The 16,810-nt window shown below is 33.9% G+C and overlaps 2 protein-coding genes across 2 annotated transcripts; both read left to right on the top strand.

Moving 5' to 3' along the window:
• Positions 1-375: 375 nt before the first annotated feature.
• On the top strand, positions 376-1,344 carry LOC119238192 (olfactory receptor 4K5). The gene has a single exon (XM_037501901.1). The coding sequence runs from the start codon at positions 376-378 to the stop codon at positions 1,342-1,344; it is 969 nt and encodes a 322-aa protein (XP_037357798.1).
• Positions 1,345-13,621: 12,277 nt separating this feature from the next.
• LOC119238191 (olfactory receptor 4K1-like) lies at positions 13,622-16,005 on the top strand. Its single transcript, XM_037501900.1, has 2 exons — positions 13,622-14,536; positions 15,988-16,005. The coding sequence occupies exons 1-2, from the start codon at positions 13,622-13,624 to the stop codon at positions 16,003-16,005; spliced, it is 933 nt and encodes a 310-aa protein (XP_037357797.1).
• Positions 16,006-16,810: the final 805 nt, after the last annotated feature.

Below are 16,810 nucleotides of genomic sequence, written 5' to 3'. Positions count from 1 at the left end.
CTTCCCTCAGGTGTAGTCCCCATAAATATCCCACCACCTCAGCACCTGTGAACCATCACCACAGATCCATGTGCTCTTCCCTCCTCTGTTTTGACCCCTCACACCCCCCCTCCCCTGCTGGATGCCTCAGATCTATAATTTGCCTGCAAGTTTTGTCTTTTTTCTGATCCTTTGTTCAGTTTCCCTGTAGTCCACCTATAAGTGAAACTATCTGATGCATTCATTGCTTTGATTGATTCACACATCTATTTTCCTTCTTTTCAAAGAATTTATTTATTTTAACTGAATAATGAAAGTGTTCTTAGTACATCATTCTGACCCTTCCTCTTTTCCCTCTCTCAGGACTGTTTCAGAGCAAGAGTGCAGTCTGGCTCCATGGATAAGGTCAATTCTTCAGTGGTGTCTGAGTTTGTGTTGCTGGGACTCTCTAGTTCTCAGGAACTCCAGCTTTTCTATTTTGTTTTCTTCTCTGTGTTATATGTGGTCATTGTCCTGGGAAACCTTCTCATTATCATCACAGTGTCTTCTGATAACAGCCTGCACTCCCCCATGTACTTCCTGCTGGGAAACCTCTCCTTTGTGGACATCTGTCAGGCTTCCTTTGCCACACCTAAGATGATTGCAGATTTTCTGAGTGAGCATAAAACAATCTCCTTTACTGGCTGCATTGCCCAGATTTTTTTCATTCACCTTTTTACCGGTGGGGAGATGGTGCTACTTGTCTCCATGGCCTACGACAGATACGTGGCCATCTGCAAACCCCTGCACTATGTGGTCATCATGAGCCAAAGGACGTGCACTATCCTAGTACTGATCTCCTGGGCTGTGGGCTTGGTGCACACATTAAGTCAGTTATCATTTACTGTGAATCTACCTTTTTGTGGCCCCAATGTCGTAGACAGCTTTTTTTGTGACCTTCCTCGAGTAACCAAACTTGCTTGCTTGGATTCTTACATCATTGAAATACTGATTGTCGTCAACAGTGGGATTCTTTCTCTAAGCACTTTCTCTGTCTTGGTGGCCTCTTACATCATCATTCTTATCACCGTTTGGTTTAAATCCTCTGCTGCAATGGCCAAGGCATTTTCAACGCTGGCTGCCCATATCGCTGTGGTGATATTATTCTTTGGACCTTGCATCTTCATCTATGTGTGGCCTTTTACCACATACCCTGTGGACAAAGTTCTTGCCATATTTTATACCGTTTTCACCCCTATTCTGAACCCCATGATCTATACACTAAGGAACAGGGATATGAAAGTTGCAATGAGAAAAATTTTGACCCATTACCTGCGGCCCAAGAAAATTTCTGAAATGCCACTAGTAATGAGGAATTCCCATTAGTAAAACACAGTTTCTTCAAATTCCTCGAATCAATTGTCTATAAAAATTTTGTTTTTATGGTACATCTCAACTGCAGTGAAAGTAATAAAGAAGATGATATAGAGAGTATTTAAGGGAGATTAATAAATTATTCTCCAGATAATGCCTAAACAGGAGATGTGAAAAATGTATCATTATTACTGATTCAGAAAATAAAATATGGAAGGACTGTATATGGATAGCAATGATGCATTCACTGTTTCAGCTACAGGTAAATACAAATATTATGGAAAAAGAGGAGTGCCGATTGATTAGGGTGAATAAATTTAGACCTTTTTTTATCTTATTAGTTTCCTAATTTACATGTCTGAAAATATATAAAGAGATGAATAGTATTTAGGAATATGACTTTGAACTTTCTGCTTTACTGATTTAAGATAATTGCATTGAGTACAGTAAAGATTCCTAATTTTGAAATTCCTCCCCCCAAACCATTTTTGCCTATCCCCTATTATTTTCCAATAACAATGTTTTAAAATATGAAATTACATATACTCAGGAGCTTGCATTTCAGAGCTTTCATTTAATGGATTTTCTCTGATCAGTTAACATAATTGCTGTTTCCTTTAAATTACAAATTGTAGAAGAGGGAGGAAAATTTTTTAAACTGAACTATTTCAACACTGTCATTTTACTCCTTGCATTTGGACCAAGCATAGAGTTCTTAGGGATAATGAATCAATGTTAAACATACATCCCAACTGGCAACCTGGACCCCACAGGACCCCTGGATCTCTACCTTAGACTCCAGAGACCATTAGGGGATTTATTAATGTTTATTAGAGTTTTTAAGTTTATTTTCCCAAATCCCTCAATTCATAAGAGGTATTAAATGAGACTAATGTAAACATTAGTCTCTCTTCTAGGCCAAGAATGAAAACGCTAGTTTTGCACTTCATGTGCCCTCTTATCTAGTCCATCTTTTCTGAATGCATCCGAATAGAGCCAACATCAATAAAAAGATTTTTTAAAAAAAAAAACCTTGGGAATTTCCTCTTTTCTCTCATCCCACCAATTTTTGCTCTCTCCATAGCATTTTTGTACTTCTGAAACCTGATGTTTTTGGCTCTTTTCTGCTCTCAAAATCTACCTTCCTATCAAGGGTAGCATAAAAGTAGCTTACACTTCAGTATAAGCCTAAACTATCATTTACCTCTTCCAGAAATGTGCATGTTTATTTTTTTCTGGTTTCAGAATACAATTCCATCAGTGTCAAGAGTGCAGTGTTAGCAGACTAGCTCTAGAACATCAACAGATTTTTTTTAAAAAATATTTTTTTATTGAATTACTGTTATTTTATATTCTTGTCTATTTTTTTTCACAATAAAGAATTTCTTCCCTCAGGTGTGGTCACATAGTTCTCCTACCACCAGATCACCCATAATCCTCAACCTTAGTCTGTCATACTCACCCCACTACTATCTCCTCCCTTCCACCTCTCCCTCCACCTCCCATCCTGGATGCTTCAGATCTGTGGTAGCTTTCAAGGGTTGGTTTTAAAGTGTGCCTTATCTGATCCTTTGTTTGATTTCTCTATATTCTACACATAAGTGAAACCATCAGATATTTATCTATCTCCTCTGACTGTTTCACTTAGCATAATCCCTTCTAGTTCCATCTATGTTGCTGCAAATTGCATAAGTTTATCATTTTTTGATGTGCTGGGTAGTATGCCATTTTGTGTGTGTGTGTGTGTGTGTGTGTGTGTATGTGTTTATGTATATATATATATACACCACATCTTAATTCACTCAGCTGTCCTGGAGCATTTAGGTTGTTTCCATATGTTGGCTATTGTGAATAGTGCTGCTATAAACATGGGAGTGCAGTTTTCCTTTCAAATTAGTGTTTTTGTGTTCTTTGGGTAGATACCTAGGAGTAGAATTGCTGAGTCACGTGGTAAGTCCATTTTTAGTCTTTTGAGGAACCTCCACTTCTTTCCATAGGGGTTGGACCAGTATACATTTCTACCTACAGTGTAAAAGAGTTCCTTTTTCTCCACATCCTAGCCAGGACTTGGTTTTATTTTTTTAATCATGGTTTTGATTTCCAGGTCCCTGATGATAAGTGATGATGAACATTTTTCCATATGCCTGTTGGCCATGTGCATGTCTTCTTTGGAGAAGTATCTCTATCAAGCTCTTCTGTCCATTTTTTAATTGGGCTGTTTTCTTTTTGTTGAGTTGCATGAACTATTCGTAGATCTTCAGTATCAGTCCCTTGTCAGATGTATGGTGTGCAAATATTTAGGAAGAAGAGATCTTACCAACACCCTCTGACTTCATACCATGCAAGCTGCTACTTCTTCATAGAATGAGGTCTGGGCATATGATTTTTCTTCTTGACTAAAGCACTCTGTACTACATTATTTTCTCTTGTCAGCCTAGATTACCAAAATACTAGGCAGGTAGGGTTTCATTAAAAAGCTTATTAATTTCATCTTTTTTTCAATGGTAAGATTTAATTACTCTAATATGAGATCTAGCCTTCATTCTAGGTGCTTTCTAAAAAGATTCCACTAAATCTAGTAAGCAGTGAGAATCAATGTGCTAAGAAAGTCAGAAATTACATAATTTGATTCTTAGATTCATTTTGTTTTGAAAATATTTGTGAATATCTTGTTATATTGATTACTACAGACATTTATTTCATTCAGATAAATCAAATTATATACACAATTTAAAAATTGTCCTTTTTAGATAAACACATGCAATTTGCAGCAACATGGATGGCGCTGGAAGGGATCATGCTCAGCGAAATAAGCCAAAAAGAAAAAGAAAAATACCGGATGGTCTCACTCATAGCAGGAATCTAGAAAACTTAAATAAGGGACCAGGAAAACGAATAACTATAAGAAAGTGAAAATCAAAATCAACAAAAACTATGAACCAGAGACACTTTTAGGGGGTGGGGGAGGGGAGGGATTGGGGTCAGAATGGGGGGGCTGCAATTGTATGGGGAATACAACAGTAAAATTTATTATTTAAAAAAAAATAAATAAATAAATAAATAAATTTAAAAAAAAATAAAAAAAATAAAAATTGTCCTTTTTACTTAAAAATTTACATAAAAACAATATGAGCAAACATTGTGCAAGTAATTGAAATTTTGTTCATTGTACATTTTAATAGGACAGTGGCTGGTTTTTAGTTTGAAAACAATGACATTTTAGAGTCATCTTTGACATGGAAACATACATGCTATCATATTGAATTAATCTTAATTTTTTATATCGCTATAATACATGAAAGATAATTAAGAAATAACTGTCTGAACTAAGTTAATAGTTACAAAAGAAGAAATGTTTGGGTGAAAGAACTCCAAATTCTTTGAATTTTTTACATGGTATCACATAGCTTTCAAACAAATTATCCTTACAAGGTTTCATGAAAAGATAAAGTGCTATTTATATTTTCATTATATTCATCCAAAGAAGGTCTGGAGAGCCAGCAGGTGTTTTTCTAGTAGAGAAAAACATACTTTATTCTCAATAATACATAATCTCTGAACAAGCTGGGCATTCAAGTTTCTACATTTAAATGCTGACAAAGTTGGTTTACATTCTTAGCAGCAGATACAGTTTCAGAGCTGTTAGAATTTCTAACCAAAGCATGCCACAAAAAAGAGCAATGATCACAATGATTGTGGAGTTTCCTTTCATCACAAGAGTAGAAAGAGAAGATATTGCAGAAAATAAAGTAATTCCTTTAATAAATAGAATCATATTTCCCCCCTTGACAAAGAAGCTATATCAGTCATTAATTTGTTGATTTTTCATATCAGATCTACCCTTTGTTGGCTGGCTTTGTGATACCAGACTCAAACTTTTCTCTTTTGTCCTGAAAGGATGCTGGATGAACATTACAGAAGGAAAGGCTTCTCTTTCTGCTTACAATGTGCTTTTCTTGCTCTGAAAGTATAGCTTCCAGGAGGTTCTGATGAGGCCACTCAGTGGACTCACCTGCCAGCAAGTCCACTGCCAGTCTGGGCATAAATTCATTGTTCCCCTTTCTCAGCCCTCCATTTGTGGCCCACCCCTAACCCAATGCAACCTAGAGAACTTCTCATCCAGGGGTCCTCATTCATACTCTCTCCTAAGAGTCTGAAACTTGGGGAGGGAATCCATTTTTCAAGTTTATTCCTTTCTTGGCTTCTTTCCATCAGTTCTATGGTATTATTTAGAGTTTTAGTTTTTATCTCCTCTTAGTAATTAATTCTTTTTACCAGTTATAATTCAGATAAGAAGTGAGCATTAGGATTACACCCAACTTGCTTGAGTTGGAGAACTCTAAGATGCAAAATACCAATTGAACCAACAGTGAATTTGTAATTCTGTATTATTAATAACAAATACTATATCCAGTGGAGAAGGAATAGAAGACTGGCCCCTTGCTATATAATTCCCATTGACACATTTGTGAGTTTTGTGCTCACTGCCCCAGGAATTCTAGGCTGTCCTGCAATCTTACATTTATTCTATTGGTGGCATATAGAATCTCTTGATTCTATGGCTTGAGATACAGTTCAGTTTTGGAATTTCTCAGCCAAATTCCCTTAAACTATTGTTTTAATTTTGCTCTCTTTTTACTCTGAGTCTTAATATATATTTATTAACCTCTTCATTGTGTTCATGTCTCAACTTCATGACTTGCTTTTCTTTGCCATCTCTACCCATTTAACTTACAATAAAAAACTTGTTGTAAAAATGTCTTTATGCTTGTTTGCATTTCTTTAAACAATAACACACAAATTTAAACTTCAGCATTTTACATCTGTTTTCCTTTTTGAATTAAGACTATTGTGTCTTTCTATTTTCTATTTTTAAAATATGATATGTATATTTATAAATAGACTTTGATTGACAATAAATAAACAAATGTGTCTTCCACATCCTGTCCAATTATTCTGAAGCTTTTCAAATCTAAATGGTAAAGAGTTATCATCACTGTTGCTGAGACACTGAAGATTATGTCAGTTCCTTTGAACTGTTTAATTATGCCTTTGCTTTTCTACTTGGTTTATTGTTATTTCTTTATTTTATTTCTTAGAGCAAGGAATTACTCTCTCATTTGTCTTATGTGTTGCGCATACTTTCCAGGTTACCATTTTGAGTTTAGAATTCATTGTGGTTTTTCTTTCATATACCAACTCTAAAAACAGTCATGCAGCAAATCTCTCAGTCCTATCCACAATGGCACCAATATCATGCTTGTTTTTTTCTGCTTCTCTTATTTTAATATTTGATCTATCTGAAATTCATTGTACTATCAGAACTGGCATACAGATAACAATTCATCTTTCCCCACCAATGCATTAATTTATTAAACTGTATTTCCTTAATTGTTATTATACCTCTATAACTACAAACTTTATCTCATATATGTTTGGTTCTATTTCTGGATATTATTCTGCTACATTTATTGTTCTCTCTTCGTGTTTTTAATATAAAAATATTTCCATTTTCAATTTTCTAATATATTTTGTTTGGTAGAGCTACATCTATTTTTCTGTTACAAATATTTCTTTTATATTTTCACATAATTCCTCCCACAAATGATCTGTACAGACTAATAATGATTCTTTTCATCAAGCAAAAGTACTAATTCTAACCATCTTAAGCAGAAAGTATTAGAAGAATTGAACATATTGTACATGGTAATTTGGAAAAGAAGCCTATGAAAGCGAGCAAGAAAACATTAGATTCCAGGGAGCCTGAAATATATCCAAGATCATGTTTGTGTGGAAGTAGCAAGTTTAATACTGACAGTAAATCTTACTTGAACAGTAAGACTTTGAGAGTAAGTTACTTTCACTGCTGCTGATATCCAACATTATGTTATTACTGTGATAGTTTCACAACTGTTTCTTTGTCATTGTACATTTCCTTAAGATTCAAAGTACCATCCAGTTGTCTATATATGTTCACATGCTTATTCAGGGCTAGGGGTAGGGAACATTCAGCTACATTTGTTTCAACAAAGGAAAAACATATTTCACCACACAGACTCCACAATGGAGAATGGAGATTCCTACTTCAAATAGAAAAAGTATCTATATTACCAAATATCTATAACTATAGCTATAGATATATATACACCAATGAATAATGTTGTTAATTTTTAAAAGTAATACTATTTTTTGAATGAAGTTGCATTATATTTATATTTAAAATTTTATCTACACCATTGTGCTCCCTGTTCTGTGGTGAATCCTCTCACCCCCTGCACCTCTAGTCTACATTCCAGTTAGTCTATGCAAAAAACAAAAACAAAAACAAAAACTAATAAAATTTCATCTACAGAAATTTAAGCTAATTTCAAATATGAGTCTTTCTAATCATAAAAGATATCTATCTCTTCATCCTAAGAAGAAATAATTATCTCAAATTACATTCTTCAAAAAATAGAACAAAACAAAAAAGGAAACAAATATTGCTGAAATTCATATGGAAACACAAAGACCCTGAATAGCCAAAGCTCTCCTAACTAAAAAGTAGAAAAACGGTGGTATTACATGTTCAGATTTCAAACTATACTATAATACAGCAATAATTAAAACAGCATGGTATTGAAACAAAAGCAGATATACAGACCAATGGAATAAAATTGAGAGATCAAAAATAAAACTGCATATATATGGACAACTAACTAATCTACAAGAAAGGAGTGAAGAATATACACTAGAACAAGGGAAGCCTCTTCAGCAAATGGTGGTGTAAAATTGTTTTGGCATGTGCAAAAATATGAAACTATCCACTGTCTTACACCATATAAGAAAACAAATTCAAAATGGATAAAAGACTTGGATGCAAGACCTGAAACTATAAAATACATAAGAAAAACATTCTATGACATAAACTTTAGAAGTATCTTTGCAGATTTGTCCCTAGCAACAAGGAAAACAAAGGAGACTAGAAACATCTAGGACCGCATCAAAACAAGACGCTTCTGTACACCAAAAAGGCAGTAACCAAAATAAAGAGATACTCCACAGAATGGGAGAAAATATTTCCACACCATACATCTCACAAGGGACTGATACTGAAGACCTACAAAGAACTCAAACAACCCAATAAAAAAATGGGCAAAAGAGCAAACTATGTACTTCTCCAAAGAAGAAATACAGATAGCCAAAAGGCATATGAAAAAATGTTCATCATCATTTATCATGAAGGACATGCAAATCAAAACAACAGTGAGATACCACCTCACACCTGTGAGAATGGGCCCTATTATGAAAAATGAGAAACAATATGTTGATGAGCATGTAGAAAAAAGGAACGCTCTTATAAGTATACTGTTGCTGGGAATGTAGACTGGTTCAATCGCTATGTAAAGAAGTACTTGAATTAATTAACACATTTTTTTGAAGGTTACTTTTACTGCCAACTACTCAAGAGACAAAAGTATGCACAATTCATTTGCAAATAACCTTTCCTAAATTTTCCATTTTATACTTAGTAAATGATATTTTATATCTTATCAATATTTGCAATATTATTGATTCAGATTAAGATTCTCTAATACATATATTGACAAGTTCCCTTGCATTTACTTTTCATACCACTTAGATTTCATATTAATCTGGAAATTTTAAAATTTGTTCCCATAAGTATATTTATATTTTTGGTTCATAAAAATATGCACATAATGATTTTATAATCTTTGATTTTTGATATTATGCTTCAAATCTTATATATATGTGGGTATGTATATATAATATATATTTCAGAAATAAAATATAATTTATTAATTGTAATCAACATTGGTGCCTGAAAGCTGAAATCCACTCAAAGCAAGCTCTGCAGTCTTTCAGTCTGTGGCTTAGCAATTTATCATTTTAGCCACTTCTTGTTTTTCAGACAGACCAGTCAAACTAGATGACTTGTGACTCTTTCTTATAATATCAGGAAAAAGATAAACTCATGCCATTAGCAGCAATGTGAATGGAGCTAGAAGGTATTTTGCTAAGTGAAATAAGTCTGAAGGAGAAAGATAAATACTGGATGGTGTCACTAATATGTGGAATATAAAGTAACTAGACTATCAGACAGATAAAGACTAGCTTAAAAACTAACCCTTGACACCTGACTACAGAACTGAAATATCCATAGTGGGGAGGGGATGGGGTGGAAGGAAAGAACAAAGATGGAGGGAAGCATAATGGACAATGGTGCTGGACTATGGGTAATTTGGTGGTGGGTGCACAGAGTGAAAATACTGATGTGGGTATCTAAATATTACCTCAATCAATAATTAATTTAAAAATACTATCGGGAATAATTTCTTTTTTCCCAGGCAATGCTGCTTCTCCAGAATAGAAAAATCTAGCAACCTGCATCTAGTCCTTCTCCATGAGCTAGCTGAAGGATCTGACCACCAATATGGACAAGAGCCCACCATCACCAGATTTTAGACCAACTCTGCATTTATCTGCCCTTCTTTCTGCTTCAATGGTTTCCTGCCAAACCCACATTTCTGTGCCAAAAGCATTCCCCAGAAAATGAATTCAACTCTTAATTTTACCAGACTCACTTCCAAAAATATGTTGTAAGCCCATTTGTCCACCTTGGTAACAGCTTTGCTTTAAAGCCATTTATTTTCCCAGGCCCCTGGGGCATATTATTGGCATTTATTCACATTGAGCAAATGAACCCTTGATTGCTTGGTAACATAATTGTTATAGGTACTTTATTACACTAAAAAATTTTATTCTTTCTCTCTCAAATTTATATACTTATTTTTTCCCTGTGTCTTTCTCTTTCAATCAGTGCTGCATGTATGTGCCACTATGCATGCATGCTTAGACATGTGAACATTTTACAATGAGATACACACAATAATTTTTCAAACTTTGGAAAAAATACCCTTGGTGATAATATAGTTCTATTTATAAGGTCAGTCACAGAGCAAGTAATGGCAAATGTTATCTTTATTAATGGGTACCCATCTTAATTATTAAGAATAAAAGAGATAACATTAAACTTGGTCTATTCTGCCTGGATTAAGAACATGGGAAATTTTGGTGGAAAGGATTTTCTAATTGTTTCCTATATTTTGGAAACCATATATTAGCAAACTATCACTAATTGTGTGTGAGAGAGAATTCTTTAATTTCCTTCTTGAAGGATAATTATTTAAAATTAGATCTACCATACAACTTATGGAGATTTTTAGCTTATAAAAATAGTTGAAATATTCTGGGGAAGAAATAGAACATTAGTCATGCAGAAGAAAGGAGACCACATTCAAATATGTGAAGAACTTTCATAATGAAGTGAGAACAGATGTGGTTTATTACACATTATATAGATGATAAAACCTATTGAACTTTGTGATTCTAAGACAAAAAAAAACCTACCCAGAGGCTATGATCATTTATATGATTGTGTGTTTTATTAAGAGAAAATTAGGGTTCAAAAATTACTTTACTGACTGGAAGTCAGTAACCATCAATAGTTTTTGCTCTTTATATACCAACATGTTGGTAAAATTTTTTTTTCTCTTCCATTCTAGGAAAAATTATTTTGTAAAACATAATTATTCCCAGTGTAGAGTGACCTCAGACCTCTAAAGGGAGATTTCTCACTTCCCCAATTAAAGCAATTTTCAGGAATGAGGATGGGAGTCCTTATATTGCTGTGTCTTAGGACTTTGTATTTTCATGATGAGGGCAAGGAGAACAGAGCCCTCACTAAATCAGGGCGGGATCTGAATGCTTGCTACTGCACAGGTTAGCAATGGTTCAAGTAGATTATAAATATTTTTTAATATGAAGATTCACAGCAGAAAGTGTGAAGCTTAGAAACAAACAGTGGGACACCAAATTTGGAAAAAGGTGTAGGAATTGAGAGAAATTATTGAAAGGGTAAGTACTTTGAACATATTACTTGGACTTGACATATAATTGGCAAATTATCTTCTAGGTACAAAATCAGCAGCTAGAAGATAGCAGAGGGGAATTCATTCTTATCAAAGTCAAAGTGGAAGCTTCATTTGGAAGAGGCAGATTCCTGTTCTTCACTTCTCTGTTTATGACTCTCCACTGCATTGACAGAGAGCAGCCTTGAGATAACAGGGTCAGTATTTGATTAACAAATGATGTGTGCTATAACTACTACATCTCCCTTCTCTGTCCTGTTTATGTTTTCTATTTGAGAATAGTTAGTCATTTGTTAAACAATTAATTATCAACTATCAAAATTTGCCTGCAATGAAGGAGTGAAGATATAAAAGGAACATGGGTCAATGAGGTTATCCTTTCTTGATTTTTGCTGATAGGAATGTAAGTAGTCAACTATTATGACAAAATAATGAAAAACATTATTCATATTTATGGCTTTGAAGTTCTATTGACATATTTCAGATGGATATTAATGTAACATAACTTTTCTCCATCAAACTTGATCTTACAGAAAAGATAGGGAAATTCTCTTCTAGTTAAAATGTGAGCTGAAAGCACTTAAACTTTGCAGTGCACAGCCAATGAAAAAGGGAAAGATTCATTAATGAAGAAACTTCTGGATGATCTGTGCATAATTCAAGAAATCCTGAGTGATGTTTATGAACTTCTTACGTCTTTGTAACCTAAGAATTTTATGTCTTGGGCCCCCCCTGGTGGCACAGCGGTTGAGCGCTGGGCTGCGAGGCTGCCCGCAGCCTCTGCAGCGCCAGTTCGTTCCCCGGCCGCCGGCGAGGGTCCCACACACACACAAAAAAGAATTTTATGTCTTATATCTCCACTAAGAATTTCAATGATAAAAATATCCCTGGAGATAATCTAGTTCTCTCTTCTAAGGTCAGACAGAGCTAGTAAGTGGCAAATTTTATTATATTTACAATTGGGTATTAAAATTCATTATTAAAAAAATGAGATATGATTGAACTTGGTCTGTTTTACTTGAATTAAGAAATCATAGGAAATTAGTGTGGAGAGGATTTTCAAGTTGTTTCCTTTATTTTGAAAAATGAAGTTTGACATGCCTTACTATTTTCTAGATATTGCAAAAATGAAATTTGTATGAAACTAAATTTTTCAAAATTCATTTTTTAAAAGATAAGATGATACACAATATGTAAAAAATTAAAAGATGTACAAGATTAATACCTATTATGTATTTTTGGGTACCTAGCACTAATGTTTTCTGAACCACTGGAGGTTGTATAGTGTGTTCTTCTGGGACCAAGTAGTCATATGGTGCCCAATATGTTCAGCAACAAGTGAAAAATCATTCAAGAGGAAATTTCAACATTACTTATTTTTTTAAGGGAAATATGTCTTCAAAATGCACTGTCTTAAGTGATGTGGAGTATTTCCAATATAGCCATTTCTGAAGGTGTTGTGGATTTTGATAAGTCCAGGTGTATCAGGTGTTTAGGTAGAGGGGAAAAAAGCAGAATCAGAAGAGACTGGAATACATTTGTAATATATTTATAAATGGTCTTTCTGTGATAGAAGGCAATTTTGACTCAATGTTTTTATAAGGATGAAAGAAATGTTCTTAAGCTTCACAGAAACTGAGAGTGTTACTAATGCCTCTTCTATCCATAATTTGGCAAACAGTTTCTACTGAGCTGCTTAAAACACTGTGAAGCTCTTTATATTGTGCAATTTCAGGAACATTAATCTAGACCACTTAGCCCTCTACTCAATGCTAATAGCTTGCACAAGTTGCTTTTGTTTGCATTCCCAACTTAATTTTAGTGCTCTTTAGCTTGCCCTCTCTGCTAACCAAGTCAATCAACTCATGCCTTTCTGAATATGACTTTCATATTTTTGCCTTTGAAATCGAAATCTTTATTGCTGTATTCATGAAATAGCCCTTTTCATTAAATTTTGCTAGCAAATACCAAAAATTTAAAATTTTACCTTAAATAGTACCTATTCCATAATAGGTTATCATAATTTCTGTTATCTTGGAAATATTTAATACATGAATGTAGCACTTTATATTTCCTAGTCTTTGATATTTTACCTTAGATTTCTATTTTTAATATGTATATCTTCCTAATTACAATAGGTTCCATAACTAATCCTCTCTTATTCAAACTTTTGCCACTTCCCAGGCAGTCAGAGTTGTTAAATATAAGTCTATTGATTGTTTATGTAGATTCATTAAATTAAATTGACTTTTAATTGAAAGTTTATCGTACTTCTTTTGCATATATAGCAGATACTGTGCCAATCATTGTGATATTTTCCTGACTTTCTTATGTTCAGGTGGCTGTGGGCTGGACGCATGGCTCACGCAAATGAATCAGTGGTATCTGAGTTTGTGCTTCTGGGACTCTCTAATTCTTGGGAATTTCAGATGTTCTTGTTTGCCATCTTCTCTATAGTGTATGTGACATCAGTGCTGGGTAACATCATGATTATTATCATCATTTCCTCTGACTCCCATTTGAACTCCCCTATGTACTTCCTGCTCAGCAACCTTTCTTTCATTGACATCTGCCAATCAAACTTTGCTACCCCCAAGATGCTCGTGGACTTTTTTGTTGAACGCAAGACTATTTCCTTTGCAGGCTGCATGACCCAGATATTCTTTCTTCACACTTTTGTTGGGAGTGAGATGGTGATGTTAGTATCAATGGCATGTGACAGATTTATAGCCATCTGTAAGCCTCTGCACTATAGCACAATTATGACTCGGAGACTCTGTAAAATTTTTGTGATTGCTGCATGGGCTGTGGGTATTATTCACTCTGCAAGCCACATAATTTTTACAGTGCAGCTGCCATTCTGTGGTCCCAATGTGGTAAATAGCTTCTTTTGTGACCTTCCCCTGGTGATAGAGCTGGCTTGCATGGGTACGTATGAGATGGATATTTTAACCCTAACTAACAGTGGCCTGATAGCATCAAGCTGTTTTCTGGCTTTAGTAATTTCCTATGTCATCATTCTGATCACTGTCAGGCGCAGGTCCTCCAGTGGATCATCTAAGGCACTGTCGACACTAACTGCTCACATCACAGTGGTGATTCTTTTCTTTGGGCCTTGCATTTATTTCTATATATGGCCTTTTAGCAGAATTTCTCTGGATAAGTTCATTTCTGTGTTCTACACTATTTTTACACCTTTGTTGAATCCCATCGTCTACTCTCTGAGGAATGAAGATGTTAAAGCAGCCATGAGAAAGTTCAGAAACCGTTATGTGACCTCCTGGGAAAACTAGGGTCACCAGGAGGGAGCATAATCTCGAATGGGAATGAAGAGCCTCCACTGGATCACAGTATCTTGCCAATTATTTTTGCTAATGATATGTATTGCTGGATTGTCAAATTGGATTTTTATTTTAAATGCAATGAATTTGCATAAAATCAATTCTTGGCTTACTTAAACATGATTTTATTTTTTTAATTTTTATAATTCTAAAATAATAATTCCATGGAAAATAATTAATCCTTTAAAAATTTTATAAAGAATTTAGAGATTCTAGTCTATATGAAATATTTTTCATGTTACCAAATTTGTGATTCTTTTTACTTGAGCATATGATATTTTTATACCTTGCAATCAAAAGGAATAAATTGAGTTTTTGATATCATTACTTGACATATTCATAACTTTTTTATATATTGACACATTGGAAAATATATTGTATTTTACAGCATGGATTTCACTTTATTAATATGCAACTGTTTGTCTTTTCCTCACATTGAATTTTGGTTATTTATAATTTGCTTATTTGCAATTTTCCCTATCTGCTACTATGTTCCAATAACATTTTTCTTTTAGATTACTAATGTACATTTCGACTCATTACAATACTTATTCTAGAGATTTGGTGTTGTTAGCATATGTATCTATTGTTGAAGTCTACTTATCTTTAAGTATTAGCTATGTAGAATGAATTCCACATTATTCATAGGATATTGCCAGTATTTCTGAAATTGTTTGCAAATCTGGGAGGTGTTGAATATTTCAATTCAGAGCTAATGTTAATTACATACGTACCTAGATACAAATGGACAAAGAGACAACAGTTCTTTGCAACTTATGATGAATTCTGAAGTCTTCTCTTTCATATTTCTTAGAATACATAAGAGGAATATAAAGCTCATAGAAATCTAAAAATAAAGATTTAAATCATCAATTATTGTTTCATTTGGTCACTAAAAGTATTCTTATTCTTCTCCCTGTGACTTGCATCATGAAAAAGACCTTATAACAGAAAGACTGAATGCATTCTAACAATAGAAAAAAAGATTTGTTTAACAGAGAACAGAAAGCTTGCAATTGTCATCACACTGGATTCAGTATTTTGATTATACTATAAGATATGAGTTAGTGACTATGTGCATGAATATTAATTCTGCATGCTAAGCCCCTGTGCAAGCTGAGATTTAGATGTGTAGACAGTGTTTTTGGACCATGAGATTATTTAGCTAAGATTTCTGGTATTCTGGTATCTTAAGGCTCTTGGTCAATATTATTTGTGCAGTGTCAAATATGCAAATGTACTTTTCAACTTCTACTTTTTATATGGTTTTATATAATGCCAAAAACGTTGTAAATGCACAATAAACATTAATGCAGTCACAATACTGTTGGTAGTATATATTTTTTCCCATTAAACTCTGCTTTGTTGGTGAAAATGCAAAGGTGATGATGAAATCTTGAAAAATTTCTGCTCTGATCTTCAGTATTCTCATCTTTAGGGAGGTGTGTATAAAGCAGGGGACAAAGTGGAAGTAGAACTAAGAGAGGAAGAGCAGAGGGAGAAAGAGGAGGGAAACCAGTATTGAGTGACTATTTGATGTGGTTAATTCTTTGTAGAATTAGATCTTTGGCCCATGACCAATTGTTGTTAGAGATATATTCTTCCATTTTCTAATTCCTATTTCACTATTGGTTCTATTTGGGTTTTTAAGTCATCAGACATGTCCATAACCTATCACAATAAGTTTGCCAAAAAAATCCAAAGGCCATAATTTTTTTTAAAAGGTGATAAATCTAACTACATTGTTTCCCACAGAGGTATTCTTATTTAAAGCCTGTCACAAATAAAGTCAAGGATAACTAGGTGAAAAACAGTATTATTCATAGGAACTAATATTTTTAAATCATAAAGATCTCTTATAAGTCAATAAACAAATGCCTAAGAAGTCAGTAGAAAAATTAACAAAATATAAGAAAGTCCATATTATAAGAGTACATTAAGGGATGTCACTCACTGTTATTTACCAATATTTAATGCTTAAATTATCACAGCCACTTTGTTAAAAATTCAAACAAGACAAAATAGTTTAAAGCAAAAGTGCTGCATCCACTTTCCACACTCTACACCATTTTTAGAAGTCACTGGAAAATTTTTTACCTGTATCCTTACAGAGGTTTTCTGTGGAGTTACATATTCTTTCATGCATATAACACAGACAAGTCAGTTTTCATGTGATTTTTTCCTTTTATGTGAATGGAACTGTAT

The sequence above is a fragment of the Talpa occidentalis genome, unplaced genomic scaffold (genome assembly GCF_014898055.3).
Source record: "Talpa occidentalis isolate TD23 unplaced genomic scaffold, MPIMG_talOcc4v2.1 talOcc4.11, whole genome shotgun sequence".
Taxonomy (NCBI): domain Eukaryota; kingdom Metazoa; phylum Chordata; class Mammalia; order Eulipotyphla; family Talpidae; genus Talpa; species Talpa occidentalis.
This window is presented reverse-complemented; position numbering and strand designations above follow the sequence as displayed.